This window comes from Polypterus senegalus, chromosome 6, assembly GCF_016835505.1.
Source record: "Polypterus senegalus isolate Bchr_013 chromosome 6, ASM1683550v1, whole genome shotgun sequence".
NCBI classification, from domain to species: Eukaryota; Metazoa; Chordata; class Cladistia; order Polypteriformes; family Polypteridae; genus Polypterus; species Polypterus senegalus.
In genome coordinates this window covers 21,743,030-21,761,379 of record NC_053159.1, presented here as the reverse complement: position 1 = coordinate 21,761,379, position 18,350 = coordinate 21,743,030, and the positions used below count along the sequence as shown (strand labels likewise).

General features: G+C 36.7%; 1 protein-coding gene across 1 annotated transcript in view; it reads right to left on the bottom strand.

Annotated features, from left to right (window-relative positions):
* plekhn1 (pleckstrin homology domain containing, family N member 1) overlaps window positions 1-17,452 on the bottom strand; it is a 38,676-nt gene extending 21,224 nt beyond the window's left edge. The window contains exons 1-6 of the mRNA XM_039755562.1: window positions 17,312-17,452; window positions 13,477-13,567; window positions 9,264-9,425; window positions 6,199-6,279; window positions 5,729-5,807; window positions 1,278-1,417 (exon numbers count right to left, since the gene is read on the bottom strand). Of these exons, the coding sequence (XP_039611496.1) occupies window positions 1,278-1,417; window positions 5,729-5,807; window positions 6,199-6,279; window positions 9,264-9,425; window positions 13,477-13,567; window positions 17,312-17,391 (633 nt within the window). The 5' untranslated portion in view covers window positions 17,392-17,452. The remainder of the gene's footprint in view (window positions 1-1,277; window positions 1,418-5,728; window positions 5,808-6,198; window positions 6,280-9,263; window positions 9,426-13,476; window positions 13,568-17,311) is intronic.
* Window positions 17,453-18,350: the final 898 nt, after the last annotated feature.

Genomic DNA, 18,350 nt, shown 5'->3' with positions numbered 1-18,350 from the left:
TGAGTGAGCTTACCAGCATGAAAAGACCAAAAACCTTTTCAGGTAGACATACCAAGGCATTAAATCTTTGATGTTTCATTTATTTTTCTATGCCTTGTATAAAATGATCATTCTAAGAAATACAGTATATAGTTATCATGTACTGAATATTCTCATTTTGGGAAGGTGATCCATTCCTTCAAAAACAACACTTTAATATTTATATTTTCTAATTAAAAAATCGTTAAATATACATAATAATCTGGCAGCTTCCAAGAAGTTTTTCCTGCCTTTGCTCTCAAATCTGTTAGGAAATGAGTGGATGGATCAATGGATGAATGGGTTGGAGAACTTGTTTAAGTGAACAAGTTTTTATTATTATTATTGTTATTATTATTATGAGGGATGTATCTTTTTCCTATACTCATTTCCTCTTGAAAAAGATTGCAGGTATTATTTACATGCATTTTCTGAATCTGCTAAAGCTAGACTCTATCCAAGCAACATTATGCACAATATAATAATCATCCTTGGATGTAACATATCACATTATGTACTTATGTACATTACTTATACAACAGTTTTAAGTTGCCAAATTAACCTAATGCTCACATCCATTTTCTAATCTGCTTACTTTAACTTAGGGTCATTTGGGGCTGGAGACTATCGTGGCAGCATTTAGTGCAAGGCAGGAATCAACACTGGGAAGAGCACATTCACATCTGGAATGCACACACACGCACACACACACTCATACTGGCCTAATCTAGAGCTTGTAATTAACTTAATATGCATATATATTTGGTATGTGTAAGTAAACCAAATTATCTGAAGAAAAATCCACATATTCACAGGAACTTCACAGGCATTCAAAGCCAAACATGACTCAAGAGCTGTTAGGAAAAAGTGCTATCTATCTATCTATCTATCTATCTATCTATCTATCTATCTATCTATCTATCTACTTTTGTTGAATTGTGAATGCAGAGTAGAAGGAGTGTAATAATAATAATAATAATAATAATAATAATAATAATAATCTACCACTTAAAGTTATATTTTAGTTTCTAACCGGATGTTTGGATTTGCTGATGAGAGGTTGCGGAGTTCAGATGAGCCATCTAGATTTCTCATGTCTGACTGTGCTTATCACGTGACAGGCCACTCCTTCTTGCTGGCCTCATTACAGGATATACACCTAATTCCATGTAAAGATCAAAGGCCTGCTTTTTATTTTTCCCACGTTTCATTCTGCCAGCATAGCAGATCCCATGCTGTTGGTAAATCAACTAATATACCTTAATCCTTGCATATGTTTTGGTTTCTGATGAAGTAACAGTTCCACCATTTAACTCAACTTGTTCCTTCAAGTGCCCCAGCCAGGTCTCTAGTTCTTCTTCGCTGGAGCAGTATATGATAATATGATTCAAACATGAGCCTAAAAGGAAGAAAAGAAAGCAATTGATGCAAGACCTTTCATACATGTAATTTTCATTTGAAAGGGTAATACTCTTTGTATTTTTAACCAAGTCGACGTTTTGAGTATGATACTCAGCAGTCGCATATCTCCCTGTTGCATATTTCCCAGTGTTCCTGACTGGCAACTTCACCGACTAACAAGTTTGTTTGTGCATACTGGTTAAACTTAAAGTTACAATGGAAGAGTTTCATGCAGGTCTACATCATTTAAAACAAGAATGTGCCTTGCAGAAATTGGAAATTTAAAGTCATAAAATCGTCATGACTGTTTCTGGCAAATTAAACTGCTTAATTATTGTTTTAAATTCTTTAGTATGTATATTTATAGATCCAGTGTTTTGGATTAGTTAACATAAGGTCTGAGAACTAGCATACCTGTAGTATGTTATAAGGAACAATTTAGTCTATAAAGATTCTAGAATATCTGTATAAGCTATAAACAGAAGATGAGTGAAGGAAAGCCAGAACATCTAGCATAGGAAAAGAACCTGGGGCTTCATGTTTATACTATTCTAACTTCATTGAAGTAAATCTATTCAAAGAAAATGCAATGATGGATGATGGATTCCATCCCAAACTATTTGTCACTGCAGAAAGGTTCTACATAAAATAAAGTTAAATAGGAAGTGCAGTTCACTTGGGATCCTTAAAACGTTCCTCTACAACTGAGGTTAAAACACAATGAAGTGAGCAGTCTTTAAAAAACGAGTTTTCGGTTATGACGCACGACCGCGTGCACTATAGCAAACTGTTTTACACGCTACATACAGCAATTCACAACCGCGACAAACATGCGTCTTCTTAGATACTCCTGCACTTAGTACACACCGCCCTCCCACTGTGGTCGGGTATCTTGGTGGATTATATAGAAAGGCAGCCAAAACCGCACAGAGCAATGAAAAGTCTACGTGAGTCACAGGTGCATCTGGACTGTACAAAGACAACAACGACTCGAGTGAGGAGTTGGAGGTGGGCACATGAGCAGGCAGAGTATACTGAACGAGAAATCAGCAGACTAGCATGACGGAGGGAGCGGAGTGGATGTCCTTCTCCTCTCCTCCCGTTCCACCCTGAGCGCCGCACGGACGATTGTGTGTTGGTTCGTTCCGTGCATTGGTTAAAACCCAATGAAGGAAGCAGTCTTTAAAAACCAATAAGCCCTGTGCCTCTGTTTCATTACCGTCTCATCTGCTTCCCCAATGCAGGCCCCGCAACAGGCGATCCAACCAGGTAACCAAAGTCTTTGGGTTCAGGGGGGAGTATGGTTACAAAGCTGAAACTTAAAGGAATTGACGGAAGGGCACCACCAGGTGTGGAGCCTTTCACTTCATTTGACTCAACACAGGAAACCTCGCCCGGACTGACAGGATTGACAGATTGATAGCTCTTTCTCGATTCTGTGGGTGGTGGTGCATGGCAGTTCTTAGTTGGTGGAGCGATTTGGCTGGTTATTTCCGAAAACGAACGAGACTCCCGCCTGCTAAATAGTTACACGACCCAACAGCGGTCGGCGTCCAAATTCTTAGAGGGACAAGTGGCTTTCAGCCACGTGAGATTGAGTATTAACAGGTCTGTGATGCACTTGTATGTCCGGTACTGCACGTGCGCTACACTGAATGGATCAACATGTGTCTACCCGGCGCGGGGAGGCGTGGGTAAGCCGTTGAACCCCATTCGTGATGGACACCGTGGCTTCCAATTGTTCCCCACGAACGAGAAATTCCCAGTACGTGCAGGTCATACGCTCGCACTGATTACGCCCCTGCCCTTTGTAAAGCCCCCCATGGTCGGGTGACTTGGTGGATGATATATAAAAAAAAAATCAACGTGGAAATCGACTCAGGCGGTGTTTGGAAAATTAACAGTCAATGTGACTCACAGGTGCGCATGGACTGTACACAGACGAAAGCGACTAAGGTAGGGAGTTGGGGGCGGGCACATAAGCGGGCAGTGCATACCGGTTTTCAGTCACGGACAATTGTATGTTGGTTCATAGCGTGCATTGTTGCAATGTTACTTTTCTTGGTGGTTTATTAAATTACGGATTTTTCAAATGTTTATTTTCTCCTCTGTGCTTAAAAATCATTTAAAAAGCGGCCTGATTATACGGCGTATGCTACGCCGCGGGTTGGCTAGTATAAAATATAGCATAACATGCAGTGTGGCCAAGTTGTTGAACTTTTGTGATTTTCTTCAGCCCTACAGCAGTGTTGTATACTATGCTTGCTAAAGTAATTAATGCCTAGTAATGTCTGTAAAAATGTCACATATAAAATAATATTGAACAGGCAATATTAGCTTGTTAACTGAACCATATCAGTAACTGTTACTCTAGAAATGCGATATATAAAATAAAGATGAACATGCAATGTGGCCCTGAACTGCTCATGTATCTTTCTTTGTTTTTACAAGAGGAATACAAGAAACAACACTGTATTACACATTTGTGTTAGTATATTTCTTTGCATAAACCTTTAAGCTAAATACATAAATACATCTACATTCTAAAGGAAATTCAGACAGCATAGCTGAGCAATGACTTATTTCTGACAAGAACTGCTAAATTCAAGTCTATAGAAGGCCTGCTTAATTTAAGCAACATACTAGTCAGCCCTGCTTTTGAGTACACAGTGCATTTATGGTCACTACACCATAAAACAAGGAATGTGCTGGATATCGGTGATTTCTCATATTCTACCACACTCTGAGATTGGAACTTATCTTGTCTTAAGCAAAGAATTGGTTCATTGTGTTATTGGTTTACTAAAAACTTGACAGACCAAACGTCCTTCTCTTGTTTCTTATTGTTTTTATAGTCTTGTGGGTATATTGGGGTTTATCAGATTTATGAGACATGATGCAAAGTAGGACATGAACAGCAAAATTACAAGTGCACTAAAACTTTGGCAGGAGGGTGGTACAAAAAGAAAGAAAAATGAAATTATAATTTTTAAAGCACATTCGACAGTGAGCAGACAACTTTGTAATGTGAATCTTTAGGGTGGTACCAGAAAGAAAGAATGAATGAATAACGAGTTCTGTGGTATGTTTCTTAGCTGGAGTCGGCATGGAGTGCACAGTCATACACAAAACAGTGCATATGAGGCAAGGCCACATTTGCATACTAGTCCTGGTAATTTGAAATCCCCTTTAGAGATAAAGACTTGCAAGCATTATGTGGATCTAGCAACAAACTCATACGCTTCTAAGGAATGTAGCATATCCTGAAGGAAATGATGACGGGGCAAGGACCCATGATAACCTTTTCACCTCTGAGTGAAGCATAGAGAGCACCTGTTGTGAAACAAGGGATTCAGTGTTCAAAGCCCAGGCTGTTCAATGAATTCCCAGGAGCTACAGCTAGGTCTGGAGGCTATTTAAGGTTGCTGTTGCTGGTGGGTGGATTAAATTGCTCCACACAGCTTACATGTTAATGCTGAGGTGGGGTTAGATCTATAAATGTCCTCAGTGAGATTGTACCTTGAGTTTAGTAACAGAATTTACAGCTGAGCTCAGTCCTTTGGAAGCCTTACCAAAACACACTAAAGGAATACATACATTTGTCACTGACTATGGAAATGTATCAATCACATCAATTTATTTAGCAGATGTTTTTATGAAAACATTGAAGTGGCAGCTGGGTTTCATACAGTTCTGTACTTTGTCCACTAATCCACATACAATAAATAGCTCTGTGACAATTTTTCTTTGAGAAACACTAACAGATACAATACAATTTATTTTTGTATGGCCCAAAATCACACAAGGAGTGCCACAATGGGCATTTGATCCTAAACAGACTCATGATGATGTGATGAAGACACATTTTATTTAATACAATCCGTTCACAGAGCAAACATCCTACCTAAGAAAGTTTTCAAGCATGTGAAAATTATTTCTGCCTTATGAACATTGGCATACAGGTGAAGTTATTTGCTCAGGGTCAAACTGTGAGGCAGTCAAGGGGACTGAGGCAGCAACCTTGATGTTCACTGTTCAGTGTCTTAACAGCTAGGCAACTTTTTTTAACTGCCCTACCTTCATGTGCTCTCCTTTCCCACTACCCTAACCATAACCAGACGTAAACACCACTTAATCCATATTTTCACAACAATGATTTTTTTTTATTTTGTTCTTCCTCAGGGCCACCTGAATTAAGCACAGTAACCACAAAAGTTATTATATACTGTATATTATTTTTGTGTTTCATTAGTTCTATGTACTTTTTTATTTTTTACAAACTGTACAGAGCTTAATAATGTTTCCGCACCTGTTATCTGTAAGGCATGTTTCCCAGGCTCACTTCCACGAAGGTTGCAAACATTCAGCTCCTTTAAGGGTAATGTTCCCTAATTACCAAGGAGACAAAAAAAGCATTGTGATATCATACAAAATAGTGAAATCACCATTTGTGACACTGTGTTAACACCAAAAAAGACAGGCCATCATGAAACAGGCCCAGAGAACCCTGGTTAAAACTGGAAGGAAAATCTCTCAAAGAATGCTGGAGTCTTCCCAATGTGATGATAGGAAATGATGATTAATTGGACAGGTTAGATACTTCGATACTTTGTAAGAGTGAGTCACTAACACAGACAGCCTGGTTCCTTATGCCAGTCTCATATTAAGTTTTGAATCAGGTCCCTAAAGGCTTGCACCAAAATTTTGCAAAATTATATTTTTGATGATTTTCCAGAATTTACAAGGAACCTAAAAAAGTTTTATTTAAATGTGTCTCACCTGATATGTCAGTCCTGTGGTGTTGTTAGACAGGAAGTGAAGGTGAGTCTGAAACAGATCCAGATAACAGTCGTGTACCTCCTGTGCTCATGTTAGAAAAGAAAGAAATTATTAATAAAACAAAATTGACAAACACGTATTCGTAGCTCATTTAAGAGTGGAATATGATTATGTGTCTGGTTTTCTTGAGCATAGGGTTAAAAATTTCATTTCAGTTGTCTGATGTGATGTGACTTACCAACACTAGCAGATATTTCATTTCCAGTATCATCAATATAAAGGTGTTCTTACTACTTATTCACCCCTCCCAACTCACACACTCACAGAATGTGATATAACTCAAAAGAAAGGCTACTATATAGGAAACATAATGAGAAGATACTGAAACCACATTCCTCTAAACTGTCTTTTAGTGTGGCCTAGTGACTAAAGAATTAGACTGTAAGATGTGAGTTTTCCAGTTCAATCTGCATTACTGACTCACTGTGTAAACCTAAGCATATCCCACTTAGTGTGCCAGTGCATGCATTACAGGAATATGAAAACAACGGCCAATAGCTGTAATATGCCCTAGTTTGGAGTTCTCATTAGACAGTTTAATGAAGGAAGCAGTTATGAAGGCAAATGCTTTACACATACATACTTTTTCTCTGGCTCTGTGTATTTGCAGGTAGTTATGTTTTATTGATACCCATGTATAAAAGGGAATCATGGTCCTGTATTTCAAAAAAAGAATGTCATGGCTAAATAAGAACTGGTACCACCAAGCTTGGGCAAAATGTTGTAATCAGTATGATGAAGTCGTCATACTGCATTTGTTTTAGAGTTGATAAGCAACCAAGCCTGAATGAATGGTAATGTGCCAACCACTGCATCACCAAAATAATCAAACACAAGATCACTTATGTTTGAAATCAGACAGAAATGAAGAAGATGAAAAAACATTCAAGAAAAAAAATGTTGGGGTGTTCACAGAAAGGCCAAAATCTATTGCATTGTATTACTACTGGCCACTAAGATCAATCCTAGGCAGGTAAAAATGCATTTAAACAGTGAAGCTAACGTGTCCAGCTCTTGTTCAAAAAGCGGACACCACTTGTTTTTAAGATTAGGCACCTACTCTAAATTTTTAAGATTAGGGACCCTGGTTCACCTGGCCTTACCCCCACGAACTTTAAGTTCAGGGTTTGTAGAAGGGGTAGGCCAATCTAAAACAAACATCAAGAAGGAGATGGCATCCGCTTTTCGACCAAGACCCCTGTGTCTAGCTTTAAGCTGACTGTCACTCTAAAAATCACTGTACAAAATAACCATCTCTTGATTTTTTTATATCAGTCAGTGTGGTTCACTTTACTAAGCACCTACATGAGGGATAATTATAGAAGCATTTCCTTTTCTTTTAAGCATAAAATTCAGTAGCCGTCATTTTTCCCTGAACGCTGTTATAATTGTAGTTTGTTCTTTTAGTTGAAATATTTCTTCTGACAGAGGTAATGTCTAGGAGTGTGCTTGCCTTATATAGCACTTTCAAGTGTGTGGTTTTAAACTAATTACTCAAAAATGAATGCATATATGTTGCATTTGCTTAAGTGTGATTCAATAGAACACAACCAGACATATGATTAAATTCAATGGCTCATACTTGTTTGGTGAAACAACTGGTACATTCAATTGCAATTTGTTTTCTTTGCATCCATATGACAAATTAGGGCCTGACAGTTTCATTCTTTTCATATTTACTGTAAATTTGTTAAGCTATTTCTGAAGAGTCGAACAAAAATAACTTTCTTTGTTTTGTTTCTGTGATGGCATAGTAAAGATGATATTCTATTTGGAAGTCTTTCGATATGCTAGTGCATAAAAGAAGGCATTTCCAGGTAGGGAGGTTTAGAAGGGATTGTTGTCATTGTAATAGTCTTTGTCATTCATGTTCTGTAATGTCTTTTTCAAGAAGCCAGCATGTTGAAGCGCAGACTCCTGTGCTCTGTTCCACATGAATCATGAGCCAATTCAGCATATTCTTGCGAAAGCTGGTTGTTTAGTTACTTGCAAAGAATAGCATTTTGTTCTTTTGTGCCGTCTTTCTAATAACAGAGCATTTGCCATACTGATTGCAACATTAAAATTAAGTAATGATTATTTTAGTAAATTTAATGTGACTTATGGTACAAGCATCAACCTTTCATTAAATGAAATGGAAAACATTGGATAATAAGTTCTACAAGATGTCACAGTGGTTAGTGCTGTTGCTTCACAGTTCCTGGGTTCAAATCCTATGCCTGCTTGTTGACAGTTATGAGGTTTGCACATATTCCCTGTATCTTTATGGGGATTTCCTCCAGATTCTCTGCTTTTTTGTCCCACCATCCCCTAAGATGTTAGGATAGGTTAATTCCAAATCCAAATTGGCTTCTGTGAATTTGTGTGTGTATGATTTGGCTCTATTGCTCTGTCCAGGAGTGGTACTCACTCTGAGAAAAATGTAGAGATAGTCTCCCAACCCTTGCAGACCTGAATTGGATTAAACAGGCTTCAGAAAGTAATGTTTTAAAACAAATTCTGAAATTGTGATTTACATCTTCCTGTGACTCTGTCCTGGATAAAACCTATTTAGGAAATGATTTGATGGATAATTAAATCTACTCATCCACTTATTTACTGAACCAGTTTTAAATTTAAAGTCTATGGGGCGCAGAGCTTTTCTAGACAGTACTGTACATAAAGAAGGAATCAGCCCTGGTCTGGGCGCAATTTCATCACAAGACATACTCACAAAAACCCTCACAAAGCCATTTCAGAGTTTCTAATCTTTGGAATATGGGAAGAAAACCACACAGAAAAACTGCAAACTCTACACAGACAGTAGCTGAGCCAGGATTTGAAGCCTGTCTCTTGGTGCTGTGAGGTAGAACTATTTACTACAGCACCAACTGGATTACTTATACATTAAAAGTTTCGTTAAAGATTATGTTAGCTGAAGAAGCCTTTTTACAATAAAGTTTACTAATTACAATATCTATATTAATAATTCAGAGTCAGTAATTCTACATTGAAGTAACACCAACCTGACAATGCTGAAAGCGAAACCGAACTTTGGAACTGTAAATCATTTTCCCCAGATTCTTGACACTGGTGCTGCTTTTCTTCCATCCACCGAATGGATCATAGGCAAATTTCTGGTCCCAGTTGATATTTTGAATTTTTTCCAATTCCTTAGGTGTGAACTCCTATAAAAGGGAATAGAGACAACATTTAAAATAAATACTAAAATTAAAACTTTAAAAGTGATTTTTTTAACTTAAGATTACACTGCATTGCATTATTGAACAGATGTCTTTGTGAAAAGTAACATACTTATGTAAATCCACATTAGTTTGATTATTCATTTTATAAAAAGTGTACCCATTGAAAAAATAATAAAATATTAACAAGTTAGAAAGTGTACTCATGGCATAACATTCAGATGTTTGGGGAACTGAACAGATTTGAAAGTTAGAACATTTTAAGATTTTTAATTACTTCATCTAAAAGTCAGTTATCACATTTTTGTCTATTAAATAATTTTTAGTAATGAGTCACATTAAAAAACCAGTAACAGCGCACTGCACGATAACATGCAGTGAATACACTTGACTTGAGCATTCGTAGTTTTCATCCTCTTTCTCTGTACGTTTAGCATTCATTTGCTCAGAGGTTGATGCGCTTGCTGCTTCCTGAGCAGCTCTTCTTTTCTCCACTCTAGTGGCCCACTTCTTCTCTTCTTCCGTCGGTATCTTTTTGCGTTAAAACTGATTAAGTCAGTGTCTGTGTTGCAATTACTTAGTATGTTTTCTTTAATTTTACACTTAAGATGACACTTAAGTCTTCAATCTGTCTGAAGAATGATTTAAGATATGAAGAGGTAGGGGAAGTGACGACAAAGGTGGTATGGATGAGGATGGCGCCTATAAGCATGCGCCTCATGGCCGTCCTGCCGAGAGTTGATTGTACAATAAAATAAAATAAAAATAAAAAGAAGAATAAACTTGGAGGTCAATCATCACCCTGAAAGCGGATAGTAGACATCACATAGTATCTGTGTACCACATTTCAGGTCAGTAGGTTAAATGGTTTGCGAGCTACAGATGATTTAACATCCTGGACAGAAAAACGAACAGCCATGGTAACGTATTATATATAAAGATTACAGCAATAACAGACTGCCATTGCCTACATTAGTAGAATAAAATACCAGCTTTTTAACAGTGTTTTACATGTAGTTAAAAACACAGACTAAATAGGCTTGTGGAAGCTTTCATAGACAGCAGAGTCAATTCAACATGTCAAAATGGCTTTGATTGGTGTGTTGTTGTTAGTTTATGGTTGTGGAGGGGCTGTGACTAATTATAGGTCAGATTTCTTAAACATAAAACATTTTTTAAAGACATACCTGATGGAGAGTTAAAATCTCTGTTGAAGTCTCACTCTAAAATTGTTAGCTGCTTGAACATGATGGAGAGCAGGTTTGGAGCTTTGCCATAAAATGATAGTGTCTGCAAAATGTTGAATATGTATAATGTGAAGATAATGCAGTGTGAAGTTGTTTTTGTGTAACGAACATACTTCTTCCCTCTTAGCGGCAAAACAAATTAGCTGGTATACAAGAGGCTTGTGCACACACCTCTCTCAGCATTTAACTAACTTGTATTGGGGATCTGTTTCTTCTGACAGGTGCAGCCTTTGGATGAGTAAAAGAAGAAAATTTACAAAATATACAACATGGAATGTTCAGATAATTCTGAAGCAGAAAACTAAAATGTAATTGAAGTCATATAGAATGTTTTTCAGGTTTAAGGTAGATGAGTTCACACATTTGCCAATGCCTTTCAGTGGGAGATTTTGAAATTTCAAAAATCTGTACATCGCTCCCTATTTGAGATGTTTCAACAAAATTAAACTTTCCTGACAAATTTCCTTCAAGAATAAGTTTGCCCAATTTAAATAATATTAGTCCATTAGACATGGAGTTGTTTCATGTGGACAGACAGACATGGTAACCGCAATATACCTAATAATACAAAATAGGTATTTGCAAACATTAAAATGGTATTTTTTTATTTAAAAGAAGGCAGGAAAAAAATGAAAACAAACTGCAGTCCTTCTGAAAAGTCAAATTCTGATGGAATGGGGCATGTGGCCCCACAGACCCTCCCTCGGTTGTGAAAAATGCAAGAAGACCTCAATTATTGTAGTACAGAACACACATGGTGTAACTGTCTCTAGAGTTGGACTATTGGCAGGTTAAAAGATTTTCTTGGATCACACAGTAGTGGGTGTTGAAATCTGAGTTATTATGGATCACAGGCCAAACCCCGAAACACTAAAACTGCATTAATGCATTATGGTAAAGACTAGAAATGAGTGATTCAACAATAATATCCACATCATTCTGAAATGGCAGTTTTGAAGTTGCATTGTAGAAACCCACTCTAAAAATGCTGAGAGGCTATGTAAAATGAGCATAGAAACAGAATGATGATTTGAAAACATGCAAACCCTATCAAGTCAAGTTGGGGAGCATGCACTGGTACAGTGTGTTGCCGCACCCACTACACGTTGAAACAGCTCGGGATCCTGGTTGGCAACCCCCCAGTCAGACACGCAGTCCAGTCCTATCCTCTGGAAATTACCCCCTATCTGCTGCAGCCAGGTGTTACGTGGACGACCCCTTACTTGTAAACCCAATGTTTAATTGAAAATAGCACAAAGACAAAATATCAAATGCTGAAACTCTGAAACTGAGAAACTTGATTGTTTTTGAATTTTATGCCAGCAACACATTTCAAAAACGTTTGGGATAGAGGTATGTGTATCACTGGGTTGCATCACCTCTTCACTTTGTAGATGTCTGGTAACTGAGGAGACCAGTTGCTATAGTTTTAAAGTGAAATGTCCCACTCTTGCCTGATATAGGATTTTAAAAAAAGTGTCCTCAATGTGTCATTATTAAATTACATTTATGATTACAGCTTTTATGAGTAAATAAATAAACTGTTATAGCTTTTAGCCATCACACACATTATTAGTTAGATAGATAGATAGATAGATAGATAGATAGATAGATATGTGAGACACTATATAATAGATAGATAGATATGTGAGGCACTATATAATAGATAGATAGATAGATAGATAGATAGATAGATAGATAGATAGATAGATAGATAGATAGATAGATAGATAGATAGATATGTGATGCCACTATATAATAGATAGATAGATAGATAGATAGATAGATATGTGAGGCACTATATACTAGATATTTAGAGATGTCCTGGATTATGGTCACACCTGATATTCTGTTTTACATTAATAAACTGAAAATTTTTAATACAAATTTGTATCATACAGTTTCACTTTTCCATCATCTAAGATTCTGCCAGAAAAAGAAAAAACAACTTTGAGTTCTTTGGTAAATTAAAGATAACCACAGTGAATATGAAACCCTGGGACATTCACAGAATTTATAGAAAATCAATAGTTGGGAATCACTTACCTAAAATTTTAGCAACAAACCTTTACAGTACAATTTATAAAATAATAAAATGTATAACTAATTGAACCTTTTGTTTCTTCACGTATAAGGAGTAATTTAGGAGCTTTACACTTTCACTTTCTATGAGTTACACATATATACGGCGATGGAATGTCACATTCTGAACACGCCCTGCTCTTAGTTCTTTGCAGTTTTCTTATAAACTTGCTGTGTGCTCAGGCTGCTTGCTCACACCATGAGCTGTATATGCAAAGTAGACACTGTTTACATGTGGCCAATGTGCAGCCACACCTGTTTTATTTAAATCAGAATGGAATATAAGTCCTGTGACATGGTTGGTCACTGCTTTATGCCAAGGAAATTGCAACCAGTACCAATGCAATAAAAGAACAAGACACCAGGGTGCAAGGCAGTGACCAACCCAAGATGGCTATCAGACCATTGCAGGACTTTGGTAGACCGTTAACTTGTATTAAGTAGGTTGAATAAATGAAAATAGATAAAATAAAAACATTTTGTGCTTACATGAAGTCAGTGATAAGTTTACATTTAAGTTGAAATAACTGGGTTTAGTCTTTATATTAATTGTGTTCTTTTGATTTTATGATGCTCTGTTGTGTGGTGTTGAGGCCAGGAGTTATGCATAAAAAGGCTTAGGACTCCCAGTCCTTTTTCTGAGGTACATTATTAATTGAATTTGATTAATGACCATGACTATTAATGAGATTGAAGAGTGAACTTACCTTTTTGGGTGAAACATAGCACAGTATATTCACAATGCTGTTTGACTTCACTTGGCCCTCTTGTGGGTTTTTCTTACGAAATAATCGATTGCTGTTTAGAGTGAGAATAAATACTGGTGAATCATTTTGCCACATACTTTTAACTATAAAAACTCTAGACTGTTTTACAAGCAAAGCTATTAAGCTCCACCAGTTTTCCTTTCTTTATAAGTTTCAGTTACACAGCCCACCATAGAGATGCATATTAAAAGCAGCAGTCCTGTTTTTATCTATAGGGCAGGTTTCAGCTGAGACAGTATGGCATCTCTAGTTTCATTTACATGGGTTTGTTAATTGTTTGCTTACTGTTACTTTGCAGGAAATGCTGTTTACTGCCTGTTTTTCACCTCAAAGCTAAGTGATAGCCATCTATCCTAATCCAGTTGAAATCTTGTGGTTCTGTCACTTCTCCCCAGTGTGACTTGCCCAGACATGAATTTAGAAAAGGAGAGAAGTGCTTCAAATCTGAGGCTTTGAGAAGTAACGGTTCTTGTTGTTTGATTTAAATACAGGACTCTTGAAATGTGATCTACAATAACAGACAGACAGTGATTAACTCTGAAGTGCTGTCAAACTTCAGTTTGATGGGATTACACTATAGAATTCCGATTAATATCACAACAGATGGAAATGTCATTATGATGGAATCATTACGACTCTTCTGTTCATACTAAAAAAAAGCAGTTCAGGATTTCTTCCTTGAACATTGAATTTCCCTCTGAAGTAGGGCATTAACTATTTTATCACACTGGTGTGTTGTCTTTTTAAGTTAAAAATTAAGCTTCCTCTCCAGGCCTCACCTTCCACATGCCTTAAGGTGATTAATAGCAAAGCAATATGTATGTATTCAGTTTACTGTAAACTGCAGACTTCACTCTACATCATCTACAGATTAAGTATATCTTTAATGAGTAATGAACTTTACACAGTCATGTTTACGCTACTGTTTTGTGGAAAATAACATTAAAAAGGCATCAAAAGCAACTTTTTAAAAATTTACTATACTATTTTAAACTGGAGATTCACAATATTTTTAAAATGTTTATCAAGCAGCATGATCATGCTTGATATTACAGTCCTTACTTATAAACACTTTATGCCAAACTGAATTCGGCATATTATGCATATCTTAAAAGTTATAAGTCTTTAAAATTATACTAAAAAGAAAGAGGAAATGAGAACAATGTCTTGATTAGCCTTTAACCACTGTTTAATTTATTCCAATGTTTGCCCAGCCGAGATTAGATTTCAGAATACTCATCAAAGGACACTGCTGTCACTGAAGACATAATGCAGCTTTAAAACACATATTCTACATCAGTAACTCTTTATTTATTATTTATTTTTACCTTCCATGGCATCAGTATACAATGCAATGCATATAACCAGGCGAGAACAAAATTACAAGGTGAAAATACAGCAAGCTATTACTGAAGTACATATTAACAACTGTCTAATTTACTCTGACGTTTTAATCAACACATTTGAGATTAAATTATTTCAAAATTGTCATCAGATGACAGGTGAGGAAAAAAAATCAGGCTTGATATGTGTGGCATATCAATAAAATATTTTCACATAGCGCATTTCCTGAAATCACTTTCTTTAATAAATGCATATGTAGCCATGAGTACAAAATTAAATAGATGAAGAAGAAAGAACTCATTAAATAATTCAATTTCATTAAATAAATAGCCATTGAATGCATTTTACTTACTCTACTTTTAATCAATAACATTTAAAATTGACATAACACTCTCATATATGGTTAATAAAATTTAGGTTTGTAGGGTGCCCAAAGCAGGGAGTCTAACCCAGTAGCATTGGGCACAAAGCAAGAATGACCCATAAACGTTCATGAAAAGATTACTTCAAGATGACCACCAAAGAAAAAACAGACTTGATACCTCTGAAAGCAACCTTTTTTAGCACTAGTGCATATAGTACATTCAACAGCAACATTTCCAAGCTCACTCAGCCCAATTCATGATTACAGGGGCTATAGCCTATCTTGGAAGGGACACTGGGCATACAGCAAGAAACCACTCTGGACAAGGAGTTAGTCCATTGCAGCCACAGCTCATTCTTGCACACTCGCATCCTGGAGACAATCTGTAATGGCCATTAAGTTAAGTAGCATGTCTTTAGAAATGTGGAATTAAAACCTACACAGGCACAGGAACGATATGCAGACTCCATACAGACAACAACCAGATGCAGGATTTTGAACCCAGGACAAGTGATCCATGAAGTGGCAGTAGCACTATCCACTTAACTACTGTACCACCTCACACATGCATTATATTAACCTTAATTCTACAAAATCTTTTCATTCTGTGTATTGTTTCCAAATATTTTGAATTTTTAGGTAAAATGGACAAACTCAGTAGAAGCTGTATTGAATCATTAATTCAAGATCAGTTTGTTTTTAAAATGCACATCAAAGAACTAGCAAATGGTTCACGACAATGAAAAAACAAACCAGTTATTAAGTCAAAGAAATGTATAAATACTTTTTATTCTATATAGTGCCTTTCTTCATATCAGTCTCAGAAAGCAGTTTACACAGATATTTAAAAAATCGCAGACAAATGAAAACTTTCAAGTGGGAGACTGTCAATTTAACTAACACACTCCAGATTACACTTTGTAAATGCCCGTCAACGGACAAACAACTGACTAATTCCATTGAATAAAGTCTGCGCTTTTGAAATACAGTACATCAATAAATTTTATCTTATGTGCAATACTCTTCTTTACTGTTGCTGTCTCTTAAAGCTGTATACACATCCACGAAGAGCAAGATTGAATAAGGAAAGTTAGCAGCCCGTAAACAAATGCAACATGCCAGAAACAACACATAAAGCCATGCATAGTGGCAGATAAGAAATTATACAAATAATTTGAGAAAATTGTACCGCACTAAAAATCTAATAGTAAATATACACATACTGTATAACTTATATATAATAATAATAATACAGATGTGAGAATAAATACTGAAGTTGTGAGTTCAAATCCAACTACTGACACTGTGTGATGATGAGCAAGTCACCTCACCTTCTTGTGCTCCAATTGGAAAACCAAAAGAAATTTAACCAATTGCATCTCACATGTTATATGCTCCCTTAGTTAAAGACGTCAGCCAAATAAAAGTAATAATAAGTGTAATAATATGTTCTATAGACATGTATTTTCACAGTATGCATATCTCAGAAGCAGCAGATATGTGCCAGTAGGCACTAGTTCTGGCTGAGATGCCAGTCTATCACTGGCACACACAGGCATTAGCACACAATTTTAAGAATGCCAACAGCACAACACGTCTTTGGACTGTGAAATATCTGAACCTTTACAGAACACGTAAATTCCATACAGACCACGAATCAGCTTGGTATCAGTGTTAACTTTACATAAAAGACAAGTTTGCTCATTTGGATTAAGTTCATTATCGTTTTTACAGTCATAAAAGAGTACTGTACTTTCCAGGGAAAGCTGGAATGTAATTCGCTAAAAGCCAGCCGGTGTCAGCACAAACACTGAGGATACTAAAAAGAATGCTAGTAAAGTTGTACGTTTTTTAAATTTTAATTTTTGAAAAGAAACGTGCAAATACTGACTAAAAGAAAACAAAGAATTTTAAAGGGTTTTTCGTACTGCTGCCTATATATTAAATGCTTAGAACGACTCTGCGTAACGGGTCATTTAAACTTCTGAAAGAAGCGTAACATCTGTTAACAACCTCTGGACTAAGTCTGCGAAGAAACCATATATATATACATCATAGTTAACTGACCTTTTTCGTCGTATGAAGCTTTTGCTCGAGTACTTAAACCTACACTTTTGGGGTGAAACACAAGACATAGTGCACCCCATGTCGCCGCCTCGCTGTAATGTAATCCCTGAGTTGAGTGCTACGATCGGTGCCCACCGAGTCCAGGAGCTGACTGAGTAACTTGCGTATAGAGACCTCCCCAAAATGTGGAGCGGTAGTGGGCGGGGTTGTGACGCTAAAGAGAAAGGGCGGGGTCAGGCTCAATTTTTGTAACCCGCCCTGTAATTGCTCCACATCTGAAGGAAAACTCAAATCACACCTTTGCCCAGACAAGTGTATTGCTAAGCTGAGAAAGTCATTCGTAAAACAACGCCTATTGAAAAAAGAAAGAGAGGAGAGGCGTGAAACAAAGATCAGTACTTTAAAATATTCTAAAACATAAAAACTGGAGGGACTAGCGGCTTCTGATTACTTAAAACGAATACACTAATTTAGATCACTTTAGTAGAAAACAATGAAAGTTGACAAGAATACACATATGTGAGACTCCTTTGTAGTCAGATCAATAAAATGCAATCCACTAACTTATTAGAATGCAAAGTACAGTGAGAGGAAAAGGAATGCAAAAAGGCTTTTTTTTTACGCAGAACGGGGTAGTTTACAGCTAGTAGCCATTGATAGCGAACCCAAGCTCAAAATCTTTTACAGAAATGCTTAAAAATATGTTTAGCACTCCGAGGCTGCATTCATAGAAGAGTACCGCACTAAAATAAACTCCTCGTGAACTGAACTGAATTCGAAAGACAACCATACCTAACTCACAGCACAAGAAAAATGTAAAAAAAAAAAAGATCAGATCCCTATGATTAGATACTGGGACAGCTTGGGGAATCAGATGAGCTAGGCCGAATGATATTCTCTGTTCTGTCAATTTTTGTTTGTTCTAATGACCTTGGATTGAATTAAAAAGGCTCACAAATCGATGGTTTAATGGACCTAGATGTCTTAATTCGTCAGTTTGTGAGCTATTGACGTTTCTCTTAAAAAAAGGCCTGGAAAG